This window comes from Uranotaenia lowii, chromosome 3, assembly GCF_029784155.1.
Source record: "Uranotaenia lowii strain MFRU-FL chromosome 3, ASM2978415v1, whole genome shotgun sequence".
NCBI classification, from domain to species: Eukaryota; Metazoa; Arthropoda; class Insecta; order Diptera; family Culicidae; genus Uranotaenia; species Uranotaenia lowii.
The window spans coordinates 299,508,512-299,531,237 of NC_073693.1; the positions used below are offsets into that span (position 1 = coordinate 299,508,512).

The 22,726-nt window shown below is 34.8% G+C and overlaps 2 protein-coding genes across 3 annotated transcripts in view; one reads left to right on the forward strand and one right to left on the reverse strand.

Annotated features, from left to right (window-relative positions):
• Window positions 1-18,744, reverse strand: part of LOC129755354 (trichoplein keratin filament-binding protein-like) — a 61,712-nt gene extending 42,968 nt beyond the window's left edge. Inside the window, exon 1 of one of the 2 annotated variants that reach the window (XM_055751799.1) lies at window positions 18,717-18,744. Coding sequence is in view for 1 of the 2 variants with exons in the window: in XM_055751798.1 (XP_055607773.1) it covers window positions 14,974-15,011 (38 nt within the window). In the remaining variant the exon portion in view is untranslated. Of the gene's footprint in view, window positions 1-14,973; window positions 15,222-18,716 lie in introns of those variants that run through there. The other variant, XM_055751798.1, reaches the window with a different exon arrangement.
• Window positions 6,805-19,909, forward strand: LOC129753654 (uncharacterized). The gene is made up of 2 exons (XM_055749495.1): window positions 6,805-7,019; window positions 18,803-19,909. Exon 2 carries the CDS (start codon window positions 18,947-18,949, stop codon window positions 19,907-19,909), a length of 963 nt encoding a protein of 320 aa, XP_055605470.1. The 5' UTR covers window positions 6,805-7,019; window positions 18,803-18,946.
• The last annotated feature ends 2,817 nt before the right edge of the window (window positions 19,910-22,726 follow it).

Below are 22,726 nucleotides of genomic sequence, written 5' to 3' on the forward strand. Positions count from 1 at the left end.
TGAAAATTATGTAACGTTGATAATTCCCCCCCTCCCCCATCTTGTTATGTTTTGAAATACTGATTTTCGAAGGTAAAAAAAGATTTCATTGACATTTTTTTAACGTTCTTCAAAACGGAATTAATATCTATTCAAATCGCTTCTTAGTACTCATTGATGATAACTCTATGATGAAATAAATTTAAAGTCTTATTACCAGTTGCTCTGTGCTAGTTAACTGGTGATCTATCTTGTTTAATTTATTTTGTGCAAAGGGCATAACTTGTTATGCAAAATATACTCCATTTATTAATATTCGTTGGAATAATCAGAATTGCACTTTTTTAAACAATTGAGAAAAAATAGTAAAATTTCCGTCTTAAGATTGGATGTAGTTCTTGGGGGTTGATGTACCTAATATTCGGTTTTCCAACGGTTATTTCACGGATATCGGATATAGAATTAGATATCTGTATCTTAAAGATGATAAAACTACTAGGTGGACAGATCAAAGCTAGAGCGCTTTGGGTAGAAGAAACGAATAGATGATTGAAGAATGTGAGCTAGGGCTTTGTGTTATCGACAACATTATACTGCCTACCAGCACTAGCTGGTTGTTTTCCTTACATTTTTCAATTAATTCAGAAAAAAGCTTGTTCGCACAGGAAAATTTTGGAACAAATGATTATTATCTGGGGTGATTTTTTCCGAGGAATCGGATGAAGGGCTGTTTGAGCCATCGAACGCATCGGAAAATGGAGCTATGGCTTAAATATTTCTAAAATGTAGGAGAATTGAAGGTTTAATCGGTCATTACTCCATTTTACGAAATTGAGGGTAAAATGGCAATAGCTTCAATTGACGATGCGTGCGGTGATAAGTCTCGATTGGTCCAATAAATTCAAATCAGAACCTGTTTTTTTTCTCAATTAATTGAAAAATGCAGGAGAATAGTGGGCAAAAACAGCCATAGCTCCATTTTCCAATGCGTGCGGTGGCTCAATTAGCCTTCAATTTTCCAATCCGAACATGCCTTTTCTGAACTAAATTAAAAATGCTGGGAAATTGAGGGTACAAAGGCCATTATTCCACTTTAAGATGCGTGCGGTGGCTTGAACAGCCTTCATTCGATTCCTCGGAAAATTTCACACAAGGGAGGTCGCATTTGAATCAATATTTTCTAGTCCGAACATGCTTTTTTAAGAATTAGTTGAAAAATGATTGAAAATAGCCAAAACCCAATTTTACGATGCATTTCACGATGCGAGCGGTGGCTTAAACAGCCTTCATTCGATTCCTTTTTAAAAATACATAAGATAAGTCTCATTTAATTAAAAATTTTCGAGTCCGAACATGCTTTTTCTGAAATATTTCAAAACCGTAAGGGAATTGAGGGTAAAACAGTCAAAACAGTCATTTAACTATGCGATGCGTGCGGTGGCTCAAACTTTATTTGATTTCTCGGAGAAAATCACATAGATAGGTCTCATTGGGTTCAAAATTTGTTAGTCCGAACTTACTTTTTTCATAATTAATTGAAAAAATATAAGGAAATAAAGGGAAAAATCAGCCATAACTCCATTTTCCAAAGCGTGCGGTGGCTCAAAAAGCCTTCATTTGATTTCACGGATAAAATCACACAAGATAGGTCAATTTTGTTTAAAATTGTCTAGTCCAAATCAGTGTTTTTCTGGATTGTTTGCAAAATATAGGGGAATTAGGGGTTAAAAGGCACTATATCTCCGTTTGTAAGCTGGCGGGGGGTCTGAAACTATGTCCAATAGATTTTCGGACATTTTCACTTAAGGAAAGTATATTTTCATAGATTTGGATCGTGTAGGAGGGAAGGTATTGAATTTCTTCGCTGTTTATACACTTAGTTCCTCATTGTGCGCCGAGGGTCGAATGACCTCTAACATATTTTCCGCTAAAACTCTCTTGTTTTTAACCGATTTTTACAAAATTTATAAATTTCAAATACACTTCCTATTTTTGAATTCTTACAGCATTTTTAATCTCAATCAATCACGCACATATTTCTGCACCAAATGAACAATGTTTGGAAGAAATTTCCAAAATCGTATTGAAATAAATCAACAATTTCCAAAACTATTTTTCAACTTTGATTGGCCATAACTTCTATAAAACACAAAATTTCAGCTCTAAACCTGTTCAATTGTGTTTTTTATTCAAATGATATTATATCACCGAATCAATAATTGCTATGATCATTTTTAAAAATTCAATACTGATGTTATGAAAATTGCTTGGCACCTGAAAATAATCACATTTTCGTAGGTGATGGAAAGAATTAGAGAAACATGAGCTGACAAAGAACGAAAGAACATAAGCCGTAAAAATCATTAATTTTTTGAAAAATATACAACGACTCAAGTCCTGCCGATAAGCCATTGTATCTTTTTCGAAAAATTCATGATATTTACGGCTTTTGTTCTTACGTTCTTTGATAGCTCATGTTTCTCTAATTCTTTCCATCACCTACGAAAATGTAAAAAAAGTCACGCATTAAAGGGTTAAGTGGTCGAAAAAAATTGACTTACTGCCTGAGAAAGCTTATGTTAGAAGCTATATGTTGCACAAATAGAAATATTTTTTTTTTTAATTTCTTAAGATGATGACCACAAAAGTGGTGTAAAACCCGTACTTTTTAATGAATCAACCGCCAAAGCTGCTCCAGTCTCAATAGAATTTTTTTTAAAAGTTGGTAAGTATTGGAAAGTATACGTAATTTGTAACATTTTGGCATCCTTAGATTTATAAAACACGAAACACAGAATTTTTGACGACTGTTCGAAGACGTGTTTTAAGAAATTTTCATCAATCTGCATTTTCTCAGACAATTCTAACACCTAAATTCGGCTTTGCACTGGATTTGTAGTATGTTAACGCAATGTTATCGTAATAAAACTATGTGCAAAAAATAGGCAATTTCATACCGGTTCATTCGAATTTAAAATTTGAATTTTGAATCTTTGTCCGTATTTCAATACGATTTATGAAATGTACGAAAAAAAAATCTGTATCAAAGTTCTATGTCAGAATTATAAATATGAGCCAAGAAGTGAAATTTGTTTCAGAGCCCTCAATCAAGAATTTTTTTAAAGACATACACCGTCCGATTTAGGCTTTACAGCTTGAATAAATTACATGGATAATTTAAGATTAAAATTTAACATCCAGTACTGAAATGGGAATCGAATCCATGCCAGTGGATCAGCGATTACCGTCTTACCACTCGACGTAATTCAAATTCTTATGTTTTAGGTTTAAATTCCGAATTCATTAATTCAGTTTTAGTATTTGTAACCCACCTTGTGAATCCGAATAAAAAAAATAATTTCGAATGATCAATCTGATTCTGATGTTTAAAATTCTGGGTCGCCAGTTAGCTCTGTGAAATTTTCATTCTTCATTAGAATTAAGTTTAAGAATTTCTGATCTGAATGGTGAACAAAAAGTCAGGATGGTTTCTAACTGAACTGTTATCTAAATATTGGAAATGCATTGGAGTTACGAAAATTATGAATCAAATTTTAAACGAAATGCAAAACCAAATTTGACCCAATTTAAAACCGAAACACAAAGTATTAATATCTAATTTAGAATTTAATAAATCGAACAGAATTTCAATCAATAAGCGAACAAATTTTTAAAAACTGTAGCAGAATTCTGGACCTGGGATTAGTTTTAGAGGTTTTGTCATAAAAAAGACCATACATTTTTTTTTTAAAAACGTTATACCAAATCTGAATGTCGAAAACATTTTTTTGGAAAAACAAATTTATAAAAAAACAGTTAAAGGTTTCATTTTATCATATTTTCTACGCATAAAACTGATTTTGTCCAGATGATGTCTCCAATAAGCGATTAATAAAACTGTAAATGTAAGTTAATTCACAACACAAGAAAGTTTTTTTTTATTGCAAAACAAGAATTTTTATTTGTTTGATTCACAACTGTGGGTTAATTGGGGTTTGCCACTTCTTTATAATAAATTTACAAGATTTTATTTTGATTTGGTCATCGGATTGGATTACTGTTTGCATTATCTTTCGATCCCAAATAATCTATATATATAAAAAGCAATTATCTGTATGTTTGTTTGTTTGTTTGTCCTCTATAGACTCAGCCGTCTTAAGAGCTAGAGATCTGAAATTTGGCATGGATGCTCATTAGGACCAGGAATGATGAAAAATGTTTTTAGATTTTTGGACGACCCCTTCTGGAGGGGGTCGTCCATACAAGACAAATATTGTTTTCACGTTATTGACGTTATTTTTTGTCGGATTGTGATGAAAATTTGCACATGAGTGTTTTTAAAAGACGAGCAATCGATTACAGTTATCAAATTTAGGGTCAGGGGTCAGCCAAAGGGGTCGTCCATATTCACTGATTAATGTTTTTGCGATATTGGCGTTATTATACATCGGATTGTGATGAAAATTTGCACATGAGTGTTTTGAGAGACGAGCAATCGATTACAGTTATCAAATTTAGGGATAGGGGTCGGCAAAAGGGGTCGTCCATATCCACTGATTTATGTTTTTGCGATATTGGCGTTATTATACATCGGATTGTGATGAAAATTTGCGCATGAGTGTTTTGAGAGACGAACAATCGATTACAGTTATCAAATTTAGGGTCAGGGGTTGGCCAAAGGGGTCGTCCATATTCACTGATTAATGTTTTTGCGATATTGGCGTTATTATACATCGGATTGTGATGAAAATTTGCACATGAGTGTTTTGAGAGACGAGCAATCGATTACAGTTATCAAATTTAGGGATAGGGGTCGGCAAAAGGGGTCGTCCATATCCACTGATTTATGTTTTTGCGATATTGGCTTTATTTTACATTGGATTGTGATGAAAATTTGCACATGAGTGTTTTGAGAGACGAGCAATCGATTACAGTTATCAAATTTAGGGTCAGGGATCGGCCAAAGGGATCGTCCATATTCACTGATTAATGTTTTTGCTATATTGGTGTTATTATACACCTGATTGTGATGAAAATTTGCACATGAGTGTTTTGAAAGACGAGCAATCGATTTCAAGTTTCGAATTGCGGATCAGAAGTCGGCTGAAGGAGTCGTCCATATCCAACTTAAATGTTTTAGCGATTTTGACGTTATTCTTCATTGGATTGAGATGAAAATTTCCGCATAGGAGTTTTGAGGGACGCTTTTTTGCTTTCAGGTTTCAAATCTTGACTCAGGGGTCGGCAAAAGGGGTTATTATCTGTTCACTGTTTTTACGATATTCTCTCGATTGAGCATAGAATTGTAATGAAAATTGGCACATGAGAGTTTAACAGAAAAGATAATTGATTTCAGGTGTCAAGTTTTGAATCGTGGTCAAAAAAAGGCCGTCCATGTTAGTTGCTCACTGTTTCCGCGATATTGTCGTGATCATGCATCGGATTGAGATGAAAATGTTCAGATGAGGGTTATAAACTATGTGCAATTGACTCCAGCTAGCATGTTCCGTGTCAAGGGTCGGCGAAAAGGGCGTCTATATTCACTGTTCACTGTTTTCAAGTTCCTGACGTTATTTTACATATAATTTGAAAAGAAAAAATGGCACAAGGGAGTTTTGAGGAACGTAAAATTGGTATCAATTATCGAAATTTGGGCCATGGGACAGAAAGAGAGGGTTTTATTGAAAGTTCAGTGTTTTGTGCAATAATTTTGTTGGAGGCAGTTAATTGATACCACTTTAAGTGTGAAGGTCAAGCAAAAGAGTCGTGCACACAAACAAATAGTACATGTTTCTGCCATAATGTCTAGATTTTGCAACCGATCGAGAAGAAAACACTCTCACATAAATTTTAATAAAAAGCCAATCAACCGTTCAATTTGAATTTCAAGTAATAGTAATAGTAGCGACTTTAACACTGTTGAATTTTTTCCCCAGAACTGTCGAAAAAATGTTTCGAATTCATTTTCTAAACTCATTTTGACGTACCAATGATTTAAAGCGAAACGAAGTTCGTACGGGATCAGCTAGTAATATATATAAGCCACATTCAAAAAATGTTCAAAATAGTTTTTCGTGAATGAAATTGAGCGATACTTGACAGTTTTTTTTTAAATGAAATAAACCATAGAAATGAAATGACAGAGTTTTATGTCCAACAGAGATGAACGAGCAGCTCTGAATTCCAAATTCATACAAATTACCACGCTGAATGAAAAATGCAAAATTTGCAGAATCAGGCCGGGCCAATCGTTTTGCCAAAAAAAAAAAAAAAAAAAATCAAAAAAATATCATTCACCCAGGTAGCCTTTCAAAAGCATCATCTTACTCAGGACCATCAGAAAATGACGTTTAAGCTTGTTGCAGCCATTTTTGACGGTCGCCATTGAACGAGAAATGTTTTGATTCGTAAAATTTAATTTAACAAAAACCAAAAATAATACTCTAAAACCCCACCGGCAACGAGAGGGTCACGATTTTCCTCCCACCCACACACACATGTGTTTGTTGTTATTTCACCCCGTTTGCCGTTGTAAGGAGGAACGCATTCTGCACAAATTCTGCTTTATTATTCTTCGAAGCGTCTCGATCAAACGGGCGAATTGACAGTGGTTGGAATGTAAATTTGCATCCACCAAACCCGGATGACCACAGGATACGCATACTAATACATTCCTTTGGTTAGGTGTATTTTTCTCAGAGAAGATTCACGAATTTTCACGACCACTCTACCAACACAGCATCCAATTTGAGAGGCTAATGATGATCAAAAAGTGCAGGTTGGAAAATTTTGAGTGAAAATTTCTCGATCACCCCTGCAGGCTGCGACAGTTTGTTCGGGTCCACCATTCAGTACGCGCGTGAAAAATCCTCCGATTCGGTCTTTGGTCCATTCGTTGTGCGGGCGATTCCGTGAGTGAAAAATTTTCCCGACTAGGAGAAAAAGTGCAAAGAAGTAGCAGCCAGAAATCATAAAAAAGATTTTCCTTGGAAGAATTCTGCCATTTTATGAGCGGCTCGTGTGATTTCCGTTGGCTTTTGGTAAAATGGGGCTGCGTTGTGATTAAAAGAGCTATAAATCGTTGAAATTTTTGGGATACCTTTATGGGGGGCGAATTCGTGGAAAATTAGGTCGATCGTTAATGACACCTGAGATATAGGAGGAAAAAATGTAAAAATTTTCTTTGTTCTCTGGTAAAAATTAGCTAAACTCAAGTGTGTCCCGGTTTTGATAGTGGAATTTGGCATCGAAATTTGTTAAGAAGACAGAAGAAGTGTTAGAACAAATAATTTTTCACAATCAAGGATTTTTCATCAGTTTTCCGACATTTTAAAATTTTCGCTCGCCTTGTGATTACGCATACAGGCCTCGGACGGTGCAGACAGCAGGAAAAGTCAATGGCGATCGGTCATTTTCTGACCGAGGCCACGTCTCTGGATCTGTAAAGAAGAAGAATCCGATAGCTAGTTAGCGAGTGTGTAGTGACGTCAGTTGGCGAAAATTTGAAAATCGTGCGCTGCCTTCGAAGATCAGGCAGCAGAAATGAGAGAAGAAAAATAAACCTCGATCGACGACGACGACGGGTTTTCCCCGTGTTTTGGTGGGAGTTTGGCGGTTGTGTTTTTTACTCTTCAAATTTCTCCTAAGGAAAAACGACTCATTGAGAGTGTGAAAAATTCGTGAACCGGCTGCTGGCTGCAACAGATGAGATGAGATCAGAACGAACCCATACACAGACGAATAGTTGATTGCGTTTTCGGGGGAAAATTTGTTTCTCAACCAGAATTCGACCCGAGTAGCAAAACAACCTACTCGGCGAGGAAATACGACATTGTTGGGTTGAAATATTACCATCACGTCCTGCAAACCACAACAAAAGAAGAAGAAAAAAAACACCACAAAATACCGTGTCACGACTTTCGTCACCCAGATCGTCGGCGTGAGGATCGAGGTGAAATACGTCTTGATTATTGCGTGGGCAGATTATGTCCTAAGAATATCAAATCGTGCGTTGTTTTTTTTTAAATCGGCTGTTGAAATCCGAGGACAATGAAGAAAGAGAGTTGATTTGGTGAAAATATTTTTTTTTCATCATTTTAAAACCATACTATCGAAGTTTTAAAGATCGTTTCAAGAACGTGTTTAATTAATAGAACGACTGGAAAAATGTAGGTGGAAGTTTAACCTCAGAGATCGAGATCAAGGAAAAACATATCTTTAAATAGCTGCTCTTACAATTGCCATTAAAATTGAACAGATAATTAACAACCGTTACAACCCGTTAGTGGCACCAAGCCGATTGAAGAGTGCCTCTTTTCTATGGTCGTAAATCGGTTCCATTCATGCATTTGCAATATATTATCCGCAGTTGTCATGAAAGTACCACCCTCGCAGTTGGCTTACTTTTTATGGACGGATCCTTTTCACGGCCGCCTAAGATGTGTTTCATGGTCGTCGCGTTCGATTCAAATTTCTTCCTACATTGTATTGTTTTGCAATTTTGCGAATATTTGATGTTTTGGTCCTAGGTGTTCCATCTAAATTGTAATACCTATAAGTCATTTTTTTCCAAAATTTTATGGAAACATTAATAAAAATAAAAACAGCTGAAAAACGAAAACGAACACTAACACATATAGGATCTCAATAAAACTTTCGTTTTTATGTTTCCTCGAAGAGATTCCTTTAAACTTAACACTAAGCGTACACCTTTCGAGGATATGATGGCTAGCATCTTACAAATGCCAAAACCACCAACCCACAGAATGTGTACTATGTATGCCGTGACCGAGAATCGATCTCATGACCGTCGGCTTAGAAGACTTGAACGCTATCCTCTAGTGGCGGGCGGCGGCGAAGTGTTAAGTTTTGCGAAAAATCTATAGAATGGACAAAACCAGAATTTTTTACAATGCAATGGAAAATATGTATTCCAACGAGAAAAAAAAATCTATAAATAACCGTTAAAGGTTTTAAAAGAAAAGAAAAACTACGATGAATTGTTCATTGGAGTTATTATGATACATAGAGTTTGTGGGTTTTTTTATTTAAAAAAATAGTCCAAAATACGTTAAAAATCACGTTTTTTGGCCACTGGCTTGAAAGATCTAGCTCGCGTAGCTTCTGAACCAGTTCATAGAGGTTTTTTTTTAAACTTGGGGGTTTGTTCGAAATTCAAGTTTAGAAAAAACTAATATCAACACCTAAAATCCACAATAAATAAGGAAATTGATTTCTAACACCATTTTCTTACTCATGATTATAACACAAACTCAAAAATATTAAAAATACTACCGATAAATTAAAGCCAAATTTTCAAAATAAATCACAGTCAAAGTTTCGAATCAATGCTGTACTTTCAAAATGATGTTCCTTATTCTGAACTACATATTTGCTTCAAAATAAATTCTAAGCAGTCTAGTTTTAAAATTTGGAATAAACATTTCCAAAACACAAATTTCAAAAAAAATCTGAATTATAAAAAAAAGTCAGATCAGGTAAAAAATTATCCATGACTTAAATTTGTTAGAGATTATAATAATTGTTATTTATTATTCATCTTAATTTTAATTTCTTTACTTCATTTTCAATTGAAGGGTTCATTGCAAAATTCCACTATAGTATTTCGAATTTGAAAAAAAAAATCACAATTTGAAATGTGCTGTAGTTGAAAATTGAATTCGATTTTTATCAAGTAAACATTTGATATTACGCCAGCGATCAAAGTGTGGGATAAAACTTTTTTCTACAATATAATTCTTCCAGATATCAAAACAAAAGGCAAAAAAGGTTCATTTTTGAAGTTAAAAATAAAAACTTTATATGATTATAACACATGTTTAATTATACTGACGAAGTACATGTCGTGTCGCGAATGATCAATAAGAAACTGATAGGAAAAAATAAAAATAAGGAATACCAAGTTTTGTTGTGAATATTGAAGGCACAAAACAAATAAAAATTTAATAAACTTTGCGCTTGAAAAATTAGCTTAAAAGTTGCTCATTCGTATCATTTTTCGAACTTTTTAAAGATAAATTCAAAATCATTATCGATTCAAAAAACGTGATAAATGAAAAGTTTAGAAATTTTGAATCGCAGGTTTCAATGTTAAAATTCCAAGCTCTGAAGATTTTGTAGCTTTCAATTGAATTATTGGGTCCTGGGAAGAACAGAATATAGAAACTATAATTTTCTCATTAAACATTTGGATTCAAAGGCTTTTGTTTTTAGAACACATAAATTCAGAATTGAAAAACAAAGACAAACTATTAAAAATATTTCTAGATATTCAAATAGTTTGACTTTAAAAAGTGGTAAATAAATATAACAGTTCCAAAACTGCACTATAAAATTCGGTAAATTTATTTGAAAATTAAAACTAAATATGAAGATGGAAAAGATTAGTTTTTTAACATTTAAGAATTTCTTTTTTCAGTAAACACGTCTAACGTCAATTTTTGAATGATTGATTTTGTATCTTTTGTCAAATTTGGTCTATCACCTTTAGTTTTGGTGATATGAAGTTTATAAGTTTTAAAATAAGTAAGTTTTAAGTGAAATCAATCATTGAAAACAGATTAATCAACAAAACTACATTTAAAAATTAAAATTGATTCTAAAACGATGTTTATTATACTTTATTCAATTTACTTTATTATACTTTATTCAATTTAGGAATAATATTTTGCTGATAATGATGCATAAAATAAAAAAGGAAAATTCTACAGTTTTTACAAATTTGGAAGGATATCATTTCAAGTATTTCTGACATAACAGCATAAACTAAAAAAACTTGATAAATTTGTTGAAACCTGTAAGTCTATTAGATTTATGCTTTAGAAATTTTTTAAAATTCAATTTCAAAACTTTGAAAATTCGTTAAATGAGAAAAGTAAACAAGTAAAAAACTTATTTTAACTTTTTTCGCAGAACTAAGAATAACAAAATTACAAAGTCATGAGGAAACGCAGAACCAAAAATTAAAAAATTAAAAAGTCTCGAGGAAAGTTGATAATTGATTTGAAACTTTTTTAAAATGTAAGGTTTTTGTTTTAAATTATTTAAAAAAAAAATGAAGGAATTTCTTGAATGATTTTCACATTTTAACAGAAAATTTTCAATATCAAAGGTGATAAAAAATTGGTTGTTTAGATTTAGGGCACCCAAATTAGTCAAATTAGATTTCAATTGTTTGCACTTCAGAAGAATGCCAATTTTGTGGCCTTGTGTGATTTTTGAATATGATGTTGAGCATTTAAAAAAAAACAAGAAACCCCTTCATCGTTGACTAACAAAGTACAGGTAAATTATTAATACGAAACCGATAATAAGGAATGCAAAGTTTCCATTGAAAACACAAATTTAATACTAATTTAGTCAAGATATAGCTTTAAAGTTGATGTTTCGAATAAATTTTCGAACTTTAAAAAAGATAAGTTGAAAACCATGGTTATAACAAATATTCAAATAATAAAAATAAATGAACCGTTTATAGATTAAAATTTCAAACACTGAATATTTTGTCACCGTCAATTGAAATACAAAAGATAAAAAAATGTTTCTGTTATTAAAAAGATTCTTCCAAGAATGTTATGTTTTCAGAACAAAAAATTCAGATTTGAAAAACAAAAAAAAAAAATTACAAAAAAAATCAAATAATTGAAATAGTAAATTTATTTGAAAATTGAATAAAACTAAACATCATGCAATAGCAGGGTTAGATGCAACATTCGTATACCACAATACTTATTCAATTTTTATTTTACTATAATTTAATAAAGTTATCATCTAATGATAATAAAAAGATGCAGACATAATTGCTCACATCGTGAGATGGTTTTAAAGTTTATGATTCTCATAGAAAATTGAAAAAATCGAGCAACAGATGTAAAAATTGTAGGGATTTGGTAGGCCTAAATAAGTTTCAGATAGCTTAGGAGGCTAAGGTAAATAATTGTCAGAAAATCTCAAACCTTCAAGTAATAAACATGTAATTTGGAATCTCGTCTTTCAATCCGGCAGCCTGCATTTTTTTTCATTTTTCGATGCCGTAAAAAACTTTACTCAGTATGACGGATTAGCTTAATGATATCACCTACAAACTTTATATTGCTTTTATTATTCTTTAACAACAAGGTTGGTGTAAAAATATTTTTGGGACAGTCACCAATTTTTTTTTATAATTCGGTCCAGTCTGGGCTTAAATGCATCAAAATGCAAATTAAAGATTCACCTTTTAAATCTTGTATCCAGATGCTGGAATCCCGATCAGGAGGGAAAAACTAAATTATATCAAGATGAGATATTTTGATACTAATTTTTTCCTATCTAAATGAGTTATTATTCAGTACTCGTAGGATGTTAAAATATCTCAAATTATATCAAAAAATCTATACGATCATAGCTAAATTATATCAATTTTAGATATGCTCCTTTCAAGATTCTATCTGGTTCAGATAGCATAGTTTGATATTGGGCAGAACAAAACCTATCAAAATTATAACTTATCTAGATATGAGTGCTTCGAGAAAAATTACTAGTGGAATGTCAATAAACCATATTTTTTGCTAAAACCATGTTCCATTTTTGGTTTCCCAAAAATTGGATCCAATTTTAAGGATCTGTTGAGCGAAACTCATTAATGTACGGTTTGGGCCGTTGACTTCGATGTCCGTGTTTCAGAAAAAGTTGTACTTATGTATATCAAAATAAGATATAATCATTTTATTTTGGGACAACCCGAAAAAAATCTTTATCATTGAAAATTATCTCAACCCCATTCAAGTCTGTCAATCAGAATAAGATATAATTCAGATTGGAGAAACTTAAAATCTAAATTTTTCAGTACTTAATTATAACTGAATCAGATGTAAATATCTTGGTGGATACATTTGAGTTATTATTTTGATATGCTCTCCTGATCGGTATATGATTGATTTGCATAACGCGTTTGTTGATTTTAAAATTTCATCCAAACATACATTTTTATGATTTCAGCTATGTAGAATTTTTTGTAGTATTTTTTAACCCCTAAATGTATGCAGCATCCTTATGCTTTTTCTTCAAAAACATTTTCGACAGAAAAACTGTAAAATTGAATACGAACAACACCAAAAAAAAAAATTACTGCAATTGCGTTGCGTTATGACATTACAATTAAAACCATTAAAACCAAAGTTGCAACTTACCACTTTTTATAAGTAGTGTGGAAATCGCATGTTTATGTAAATTTAAAAATAATTGGCGAAACCAATAATTCCTCTGACTACGTCAATATGATGTCCCATCAAGCTTAAAATGTTTGATGTACAAGCGGTATGATTATCAGTGAACATTAATTTTTTAGAAATCATTGAAGTTGAAAAGTATTATATATTGTTTTCATGATGCAAATGAAAACAAAATATGAAAATGCAAAAGAGGATGAAAGCTGCGTGAAATGTGTTTAGTATACAGTTGCGTTCAAAAAAGAATGAAGTCCGTGAGTCCGTGAAGCTGCGCGCTATCTTCCAACTTTGACAAGCTGCCATTTCTCTCTCGGTTGATGTTTTTTCATGAAATTTCATCTAACGCTCTACAAAATTTGAAGTCTTTACAATGACTGAAAGCAAAGATACAGCTATTCCCGTAAAAAAGGGAAATTTGGAATTGCTTCACTAAATTCGCTGTATCTTTGACGATTTGCATTGACATTTGGTCCAAAGTTGTAAAAATGTTTGATCTAGTACCTGGCCAAGTTTCGTCAAAATCGATTAACGTGATCAAGAATAGTGCCGTGTAGAAAATGGAGTTCGTTATTGCCCAGCAGATGATTTTATTCTTTTTTGGACGGATGAAGAGAACTGCATGAGAAAACTGCATGAGAAAACTGCAAAAAACTGATTTCAATTCATCCACTTAAGACTTTACGTGAAATTAATGTGTCAGTTATACAGAAAAACAGTAGCTTCTACAAAGCACACGTAGAATCGATGTGATGCATCAAGGGAACAGTTTACGTGAAAAATCCCGTATATTTAATTTCTGTATTATTTTGCGTGTAGGACTAAATTCCGCCGAGCGAGTGTTTTTCAACCCTTTTTTTTAAACACATTTTGGGATCAAGTAATTTCCCGTTACTACGGTTAATTAATTCCTTGAATTGAAAATTTCACTTGGTAAAAACTTCATGGGGGAGGGGAAGGGGGGGGGGGGTTGGTTAAACTCCTAAAACCCTCCCCGTTCGCACGGCCTTGTTTCCCTAGTACAATAACGGCCAACTCAGCAACGTAAACGGAGCAGGGCTCTCAGTAAATATTCAATTTTCCCATACAAACCAAGTTCAAATTTACTCATGTAATGGTCAAAGTTGCAAAAAACTGTGAATTTTTACAAAGTTGTTCAAATGTGTTGAATATATATGCTTTACTGGATTGAGCATTATGAGCTTGTGGAATATATGCCAGCAGTTATTTTAATTTTCGATGTGATTATTTGAAAATTCATTCAATCAAAACTTGGCTGTTTAACAAATTTGAGAAAATGAACTTGAAAATTATTCGAGTAGTGTCTTATTTTTACATAAATTTTGTATGAGACATCCTTCCCTGTTTTACTAAGTGACATGGGTTATTCAAAACAATAAATCATCTATTACGTCAAATGTTCAAGTTTAACGAATTACAGTAAAAATGTAACAATTGTAAAAACCATTTTTGTTTTCAAAAACTCGTAAACCAGTTTCATGACTGTCCATTAACAGGTGATGCTAAGATGAACGCATATTTATACATGAAATGCTAAACCGTAAGAAACGTTTTAATTCATATTCAATCCGCCACTTCATCATCCTACGCACATTTGCTGTTCGACATTGTTTTAATAATTCGTTTGAATTTACATCTGGTCGTTTCACGTATAAAATACAAAATGTAATACTCATAATGGACTTATAATATTTGGTAGTTACTTCTAAATAATTTAAGGCTACCGAATCACTTATTTTTAATTCACCTATGCGACCGGCATTGAAAATTCCATTGTTTGTACATCCGAATTATGCAGCTCCTTGGCGTATTTTCTCCCAGTCCTTTGGCGCATAGGTAGTATTCGAATCGATATTTCTCACTTGTATATCAGGACTGAATAAACATAAAATGGTGTTGTCAAATTTTCTCGAGGCACTAGCGTGGTAGCTTCATAACTGGGCAGGACAATCAGGTTGTTTGGCTTGCAAGATTCTTTCCTCCTGGGATCCTATATCGGAAATTCCGTCTGCTGTACAGCTGTAATACGATTTGTTTTGGATTTGAAACATAAATTTATACACTTTCAAACTGATCAACTTACCGGAGGAATAGAAAATTCCATTTTTCTCGAATTCTGCTAAAATGTGTCGCACTGGCGAACGATCGAGTTCGGTGTAGGTTGATTCCTCGCAAGAACGGGCAGCCAAAATTAATGATTCATCGGTCTAATTGGTTCTTCTTGAATTTGTCATTAGCCGTTCCATCGGATACTAAGCTGAAATTAAATTCGTTGATAACACATTCCTGAATCTCCTTCTTGGATTCAGAATCAAATTTCGTTCACTTTTAGTTTGTTGCTGCTAGGGGAATACGTTCCGCCGGCGAACGATCGGAGTCAGGGTTGCAATCGTCAAGTGCAAAGCTTGGATCCCATCTCGTTGGATGGCAGCACCATATGCATTGTGTTGTTGTCTCCGAAGATTCGTTCGTGAAATAATATGCCCGATTATCTTGATAGTTAAGGATCTTTGGGAAAAACGAAGCTTTTAGGCCTCAGGGGTTTGAGAAAATCAAAAAATATTCCTAAGTCGACTCAGTCTAATGTACATGGGAAACTGTCCCAAAGGCACTTATCTTTGTTCTTATTCAGGGTGCATTTTTACTCTTTCGAGGCATGTTTCCGCATAGCGATTAATTTATAAGTTTTAAAAAGATATGAGATGTACGTTATTGAAATTTAAAAAAATGAGAAATGAGAAACAACGTTCTTAAGGAGGTTGTTCATGTCACGGCTGCCGTTTAATAGAATCAATCAATCAAACAATTAATTGAGAGCGTGGTTTGAAAGTGTACGTCTCGGTGGCTGATAGGTTAGCGTGGTAAGACCCCAAACAACCAAAAGTCTCATATCTACTTAAACTCGTTCCTCCAAAGTTCGAATTTCGCTGAATAAAGGTTTCAAAGGGAATTGGTACCAAATTTTCTCGAATGTGAGCATGAAAATTACAAAAGGTTCCTCAAAAAGCCTTCTATGGACTTGAAGTTCCAAAAAGTTCCTCAAATAGCCTTTTTTGTGACATGTCAATCGCACTCACACAGTATAAAAGTTACAAATTAGGTCTCAAATAGCCTTTGAGCCTTCAAGTTCTAAGTAGTTCCTCAAATAGCATTCTGTGAACTTCAAGTTCCAAGAAGTTCCTCAAATAGCCTTTTCTGTGACATGTCAATCGCATCATTCAGAATAAAAGTTACAAATTGGATCTCAAATAGCCAAAGTTCCTCAAATAGCCTTTATTGAGAAATGTCCGCCATTACATGAATATGAAATGTGAACGAACATCACAAAAGGGCATATATCTAATAAATAAATCATTTTTTGGAGCTTGGAAATTGTTGAAATGTATAATTTTTTTTGAAGCTTCAACTCAGAACAACTTAAAGCTAACTCGCAAATGATTGTTTTTTAAAAGAGTAAATACTTTGACTTTATAAAATTTCGTCCAACTGTATTTACTTACAACGAATTTATCACACATTGAAAGTAGTTGAAGCAATTCATTGAGTAAATATCAAGATAAAATCAAGAATTTGTATAATTTTATGCTTAACAGTTATAAACATGGAATTTCATTTTTTTTTAAACCGATATTATTTTAACGGATGATTGATTTATACGCCGTTTCGTAATGTTTCTTAGTAATAATCAACATGCGTCTTTGTTGTTGGCCGCTGGTTGCCCTATGCGGGTATTCTAGGAAGCTTATAACCACTTCGAATTTTAGCTGCCGGCAAGGCAACATCTAGGCGTGGCGTCGTGGCAGCGTGTTTGGCTATCATCTCGGAGGATGGGGTTCAAATCTGGTACCAGATCTAATTTTTTTTTCCATTAGGTTGTTTGATTGCTTGAGTAAGCGAATCAAATAATTGTGTAGCAGAACTGGCGTGCGGGCCGGCATCAATCTAACAAAGTTAAAAAAACAAAGCAATTAAGTAAGATCAAATGAGGGAGGTGATGGAAGGAATAAAGATGGATGCCGAGAAACCGGCAGCACCACATGGGCTGGTGATGACCAAAATAAGAGAGAAGAGGAGAATTATTTTTTGTTTTTGCTGATTAAACGTTTTCTTGTGGGCTGAATAGAAGGCCGTTCAAATCTGTAATGGAACTTCAAAGTTTCAATAAGAACTTAAACTTTGGGCTGAATAAAAGGAACTTCAGCACATTGATTATGCTGATTAAGCTGTGTTCGATATTTTTAACGAGACTTTTGGTTGCTTGGGACGGTAATCGCTGGTCTACTGATGGCATGAGTTCGATTCCCATCTCGATACTGGGTGTTAAATGTAAATCTTCAGTTGTCCACGGTTGTTCAGTATTGAAAGCCTAAATTGGCTAAGACGCTGTATGCCTGTAAAAATTAAAATAAAACAAAGAGCTTTTGTTTTCGCAATTAAGCTTAAACAATACTTATTTTGAAGGTTTGGGAAAAAATGGTATTCAATGCCATAACATCAAAAGCCTTAAGTCATTTAGATTTCTTTCATGTTTAGCAGATGAAGATTTTGATGGATTTTAATTTGGTCAAAATTCTCCTCCATTTGTGAAATAGTGCTGTTCAAAGTACTGTTGAATGAGTTTTAGGGTTGTAGAGTGGGTAGAGTTTAGGGTTGAATGAGTCTAATTTCGCAAGGTAGAAAATTTGTAGCATTCGACTGAATCCTAATGATGATTCTCCGACGTACAGTTGAAAATTTTGATAGTATTTCGTTAAAATCTTCGAAGTGCCGTTGTTTATTTTCAAAATGAAGGAAGTAGCTTCTCCCCTCAATGTTCATTTTAAAACATTAATGGGATAAATTGCTCGCCAAACCGAAAGCACTCGAAACGCGACAGTTCCCATTTCCTGCAGACCTTCGAACCATTTTTACGCACATTCAAAATTCGGTCATGTCTTCTTAGGAAACGATACCATCTTGCGGAGCGGGACAACACAAGTGCCAGGGTAAATGGGCCAGCTGACTCCCCCGTGTCTTAGTTGTTATGGGCGAAAGTGGTGTTTTAAGGTGGTTTTTCTACGACGACGCGACGACCTCGACGTATCCCAAGTCCACGTTTATTTTAATACTGAAAACTGAAATATTTATAGCGCCCCTTTCGTATTTTTTTTGTGCCTGAGGTGGTTGGACACGACCGTGTTGACAATTTTAAAAATATCCTGTTAGTAATGAATGTGTTCCGAGACAGTCTTATTTCAGTGAATATTTTTTTTATATACCCACGTCCGTCGTCGTCGTCATGTTTTATATTGGTCATACAATTAAAAATTGCTCGTCGGTGAGTGATTAAGTGGAGTCGAACTATTTTGTTGTGGTGTGATTTGTAGCACGATGTATAGATGTTTACAGAAGTAGAATTACGAAAAGGGCAGACGATCTCATGCAGCCACCGTTCTGTTTTGTGACTAAATTCGCCGCATCTGAAGAATGTAGTCTTATGCTATGACTTACCGTTTGGTCTTCGGGGTTGTTATTTGGGTGTTCCTGGGGGGAAGAAAAAAAAAAGAAAAATATAGTTGATCAGTGTTCTGATTCAGGTTTGGCGTGACGAAGAATACTAGGTGTCTGTTTTTTCAGATCGAGAGCAAATGGTGATTCAGACCAGTGAGTGATTCGAAAGAGGGTTTAAGGTGTAATTGTGTTGTTTGATTTGAAGAGCCTTAGCTAAGTAGTACAAGAATATGCCAGTGAATGGAAGCAATCGACCACCTTGGCTGAAAGATAGAGTTGAAACAGTCAATAAGAACGTTCCGCCGTCGTGGGCACGGAAAAATTCTACCTCGACACCACCGACGCTTGCCGAATTGAAGGCGAAAAACGCACAAGAAGCCAGTAGTGATTCCAAAACGGCAACCGTTGCAAAGAAACCAGTCACTGCCGCCGTTCCTCCGGCGGCCACAGCAGCAGCAGCTAAAGAAAATGGAGAACCTACCAAAGTGGCCAAGCTCCAGTCCAAAGAGATAAAGGTTCCGGTGGTGGTGGCACAGAAAAAACCCGCTCCACCACCCCTCACAAAACCGGAACCAGCCATCAAAAACACCACTCCTCAAATGACGGTCCTCCGGGAATCCAAGCCCAAACCCAAAGAACCGTCTCCGGAGTCCGAATATGAAGAGGAAGAGGAAGAGGAGGAAGAGGAGGAGGAGGAAGAGGAAGAAGGAAGCACCGAATACGAAACGGAAACCGAATCCGAGGAAGAATCACCTCCACCACCACCAGTGAAAAAACCGGAACCCAAACGGGAAATCTCCCCTCAAAAACCGAAAACCCCAATCCAGCTGAAAAAACTGTCCCAAAGTCCGGACAAAACCACCGACACCGACAAATCTTCCAAGTCGGAAAAATCCTCTTCGCCGGAACCGAAAACCTTCATCAAACCACCACTCAAAAAAGTGAATCGACCTCCTCCAGCTGAGTCACAAACTAAAGAACGATCTGCTTCGCCGGAACCGGCCAAACACTTCCGGGTGCAGCTGCGGAAGGTGCCGTCGAATTTGAAGGCCCCCCGGCTCAAGGAGAAGCTTCCCGAAGTGCAACTGAAGAAGGTCGAAAAGCCCCTGCTCGAGGACAAACCCAAGAAGGAGGAAGCCTACCCGCACAAGCCGTCGATGCTCAAATCGGAGAGCAGTAAAAGAAGTAAGTAATTTATTTTTTTAAATGTTAGATTTTAATCAATACATAGAACCAGGGATGAGAATGTCATCCAAAAGACAGTCGGGATCGTGATAGTCGCATAACATTTTCCAATGACATTCGAAAATTTCTCAATGACATTGACGGTAATCCAAAAAAAAAAGTTTAACGACTGGAGAAAATGTCATTCAGTTTTGCAATGACAGTCGCTCAGAAAAATGTCATCGAATTATTCATCCCGATAACATTTTTGACTTGTGACAGTCGAAGATTCTGTTGGGCCTCTGACTGTCGGAATGACATTTTTAAATTTTGGAATCCGTGACTGCCACGGAAAAATTTTAAAAATGTCATGGTTTTGACAGTCATGACATTCATTGGCCACGGCCAATCTGGCCGGTTCTGGCTGGCTGAAAGTCTCTATAGAAAAAAAAAAATAAAAATAAAAAAAATAAAAATAAAAAAAAAAATTAAAAAAATTTAAAAAAAACTTGCGACACATCATTAGAAAGCTCTTGGCCTGTACATGATGGGAATTGATAGGAAAAGTGGTTCGTGGCCATCTGGTCATGGCCACGGCCAATCTGACCGGTTCCGAAATCCGGAAAATCAAAATGATCAGATTTTAACTTGCGACACATCACTTTGCCCCGAACCACTTTTCCTATCAATTCCCATCATGTACAGGCCAAGAGCTTTCTAATGATATGTCGCAAGTTAAAATCTGATCATTTTGATTTTTCGGATTCCGGAACCGACTAGATTGGCCAGCCCACATGGCAAAGTCAGCAAGGAACCGTTTTGACTGTCGCGACATTCATTTTAATAACATTTCATTGAGATTCTTATGAATGTTACGATTATATTCTGTGACATTTAAAATGTTAAATGTCGCTATAACATTTGCCAATATGAATGTCATCGAAGCAACGACCGACTGTCATCAGCTTAGCGTAACATTTTTTTTCCATGACTATCACAATCTCGATGCAAGTTGTGACATTCCCAAATGTTATTTGACATTTTCTCGAGGGAATTTCTTATTGATGACATTCACAAAATCCAAAAAGGACATGACTGCGACAGTCGTTTTCGTACTGAGGAATGTCGCTCTAAGCTTCAGAAAAATGACAAATGGCATTCGGACAGTTATCACCCCTGCATAGAACAATTTTAATTTTTTTTATTCCTGATAACTTATGAGGTTTTTTGTACTGTTAAGCTAATAATTTTTAAAAATATTAAAAAAACCCAGTTAGAAACATTAAAACACGATACTGGTTCTAAATGCACACGGTCTATAAAGAAATTGAAAAAGCCTGTGTAGCAGCGCAGCATCAGGTCAGAAGTCTGTTTTACGAATATTCTTCAGGATAGATACATGACTACAAATACTGAAAAATCATTTATCATTTGTCTATACTTTGGTTTTGAAGAAGATGAACTAGCCTTTCCAACCTTTCAACTGTCCCTCGCTCACGACAGGTTTTTATAATCCGATAGTGGCTCGATCGGTTGGCCTATGCAAAAAAAGAGTTTAAAAAAATAACACAATAAACAAAATGTTGGTTATCCACTATTCACCGCAGTTTTTGCCTAAGTATGTGCTTTTTTTTTATTTGTATGTGCATATATTACACAACTTATGCCTAAGACCAATGAGATCCAACTTGGCGAAAGTCAAAGTACTCCGCTAAATTTGCAAAACATACATAATAGAGCTTATAAAGGACTTGACTCAGCAATTTTCAACTGACTAGACGTGTGTTGCCAATTTTAGTAAAATTAAGCTGTGATTGTGCTATTTATTACTAGAATTAACCTATTTTGATCCGTACTATAACTTGTTCGTAATTAATTTATTGCCGTGCCGTAAAATATATTTTGTGTATTGAGTGGAATGAGCATAAACAAAGCTGCCCCCGTGGGGGCAGCGGCTACTAAGGAAGATGATAACCTCAAACCGATGCATACACCGGACGACCAAGAGATGGTAGATACGTTTACAAATGAAAATGAAAAACCGAAACAAACTGCTCAAGTAAGTCAAAATAAACCCGAAATAGAAAAAATGAGAAAAGTATACCAGAAATTTAGCTACTGTGATACTGATAGCAGACCATACAGAGTCATCATAGAAAATACAGATCTAGAAAGGAGGAAATATATAAATAGGCTTCAAATAGGAATAGTATTGAACCAAATAGGCTTTGACAAGTGTATAGACGATATTAAAAAGACCGGACGTAATAAAGCTACTGTTTATGTTGGGAACATAAAGGATGCCAATAGACTAGCTGATTGTCAGAGCCTAAACTTAAAAGGTTACAAAGCATACATACCCAAAAAATTTGTAACTGTTACGGGAGTTCTGTCTGATATTCCAACGGAATTGGATATCAATGAAATAATTGAGAATGTGATATGTGATGTCAAAGTGGAATCAGTGTTTAGAATGACAAGGAAATACAACGATGAAAGGATCCCCACCAACAGAGTAGGTATTGTCTTCAGAAGTAATGTGCTGCCAAGGTTTGTAAGAATGTTTTCTGTAATAAATCGAGTCGAACCGTTTATACCACGTCCTGTAATATGTTTTAAATGTCTTAGGTACAATCATCTGTCTAAAAACTGTAAGAGTTCCGTACTAAGATGTAAAAACTGCACTGACGAAACAACCAAAGATCACGAACCATGCTCAAAAAAGTCTTACTGCTTACACTGCAAACAAGAGGGCCATATCACCACAGATAGGAACTGTCCCCGGAGGAAGATAGAATCGGATACACAAGCAGTGATGGCAAGGAAAAATATTACATACCAAGAGG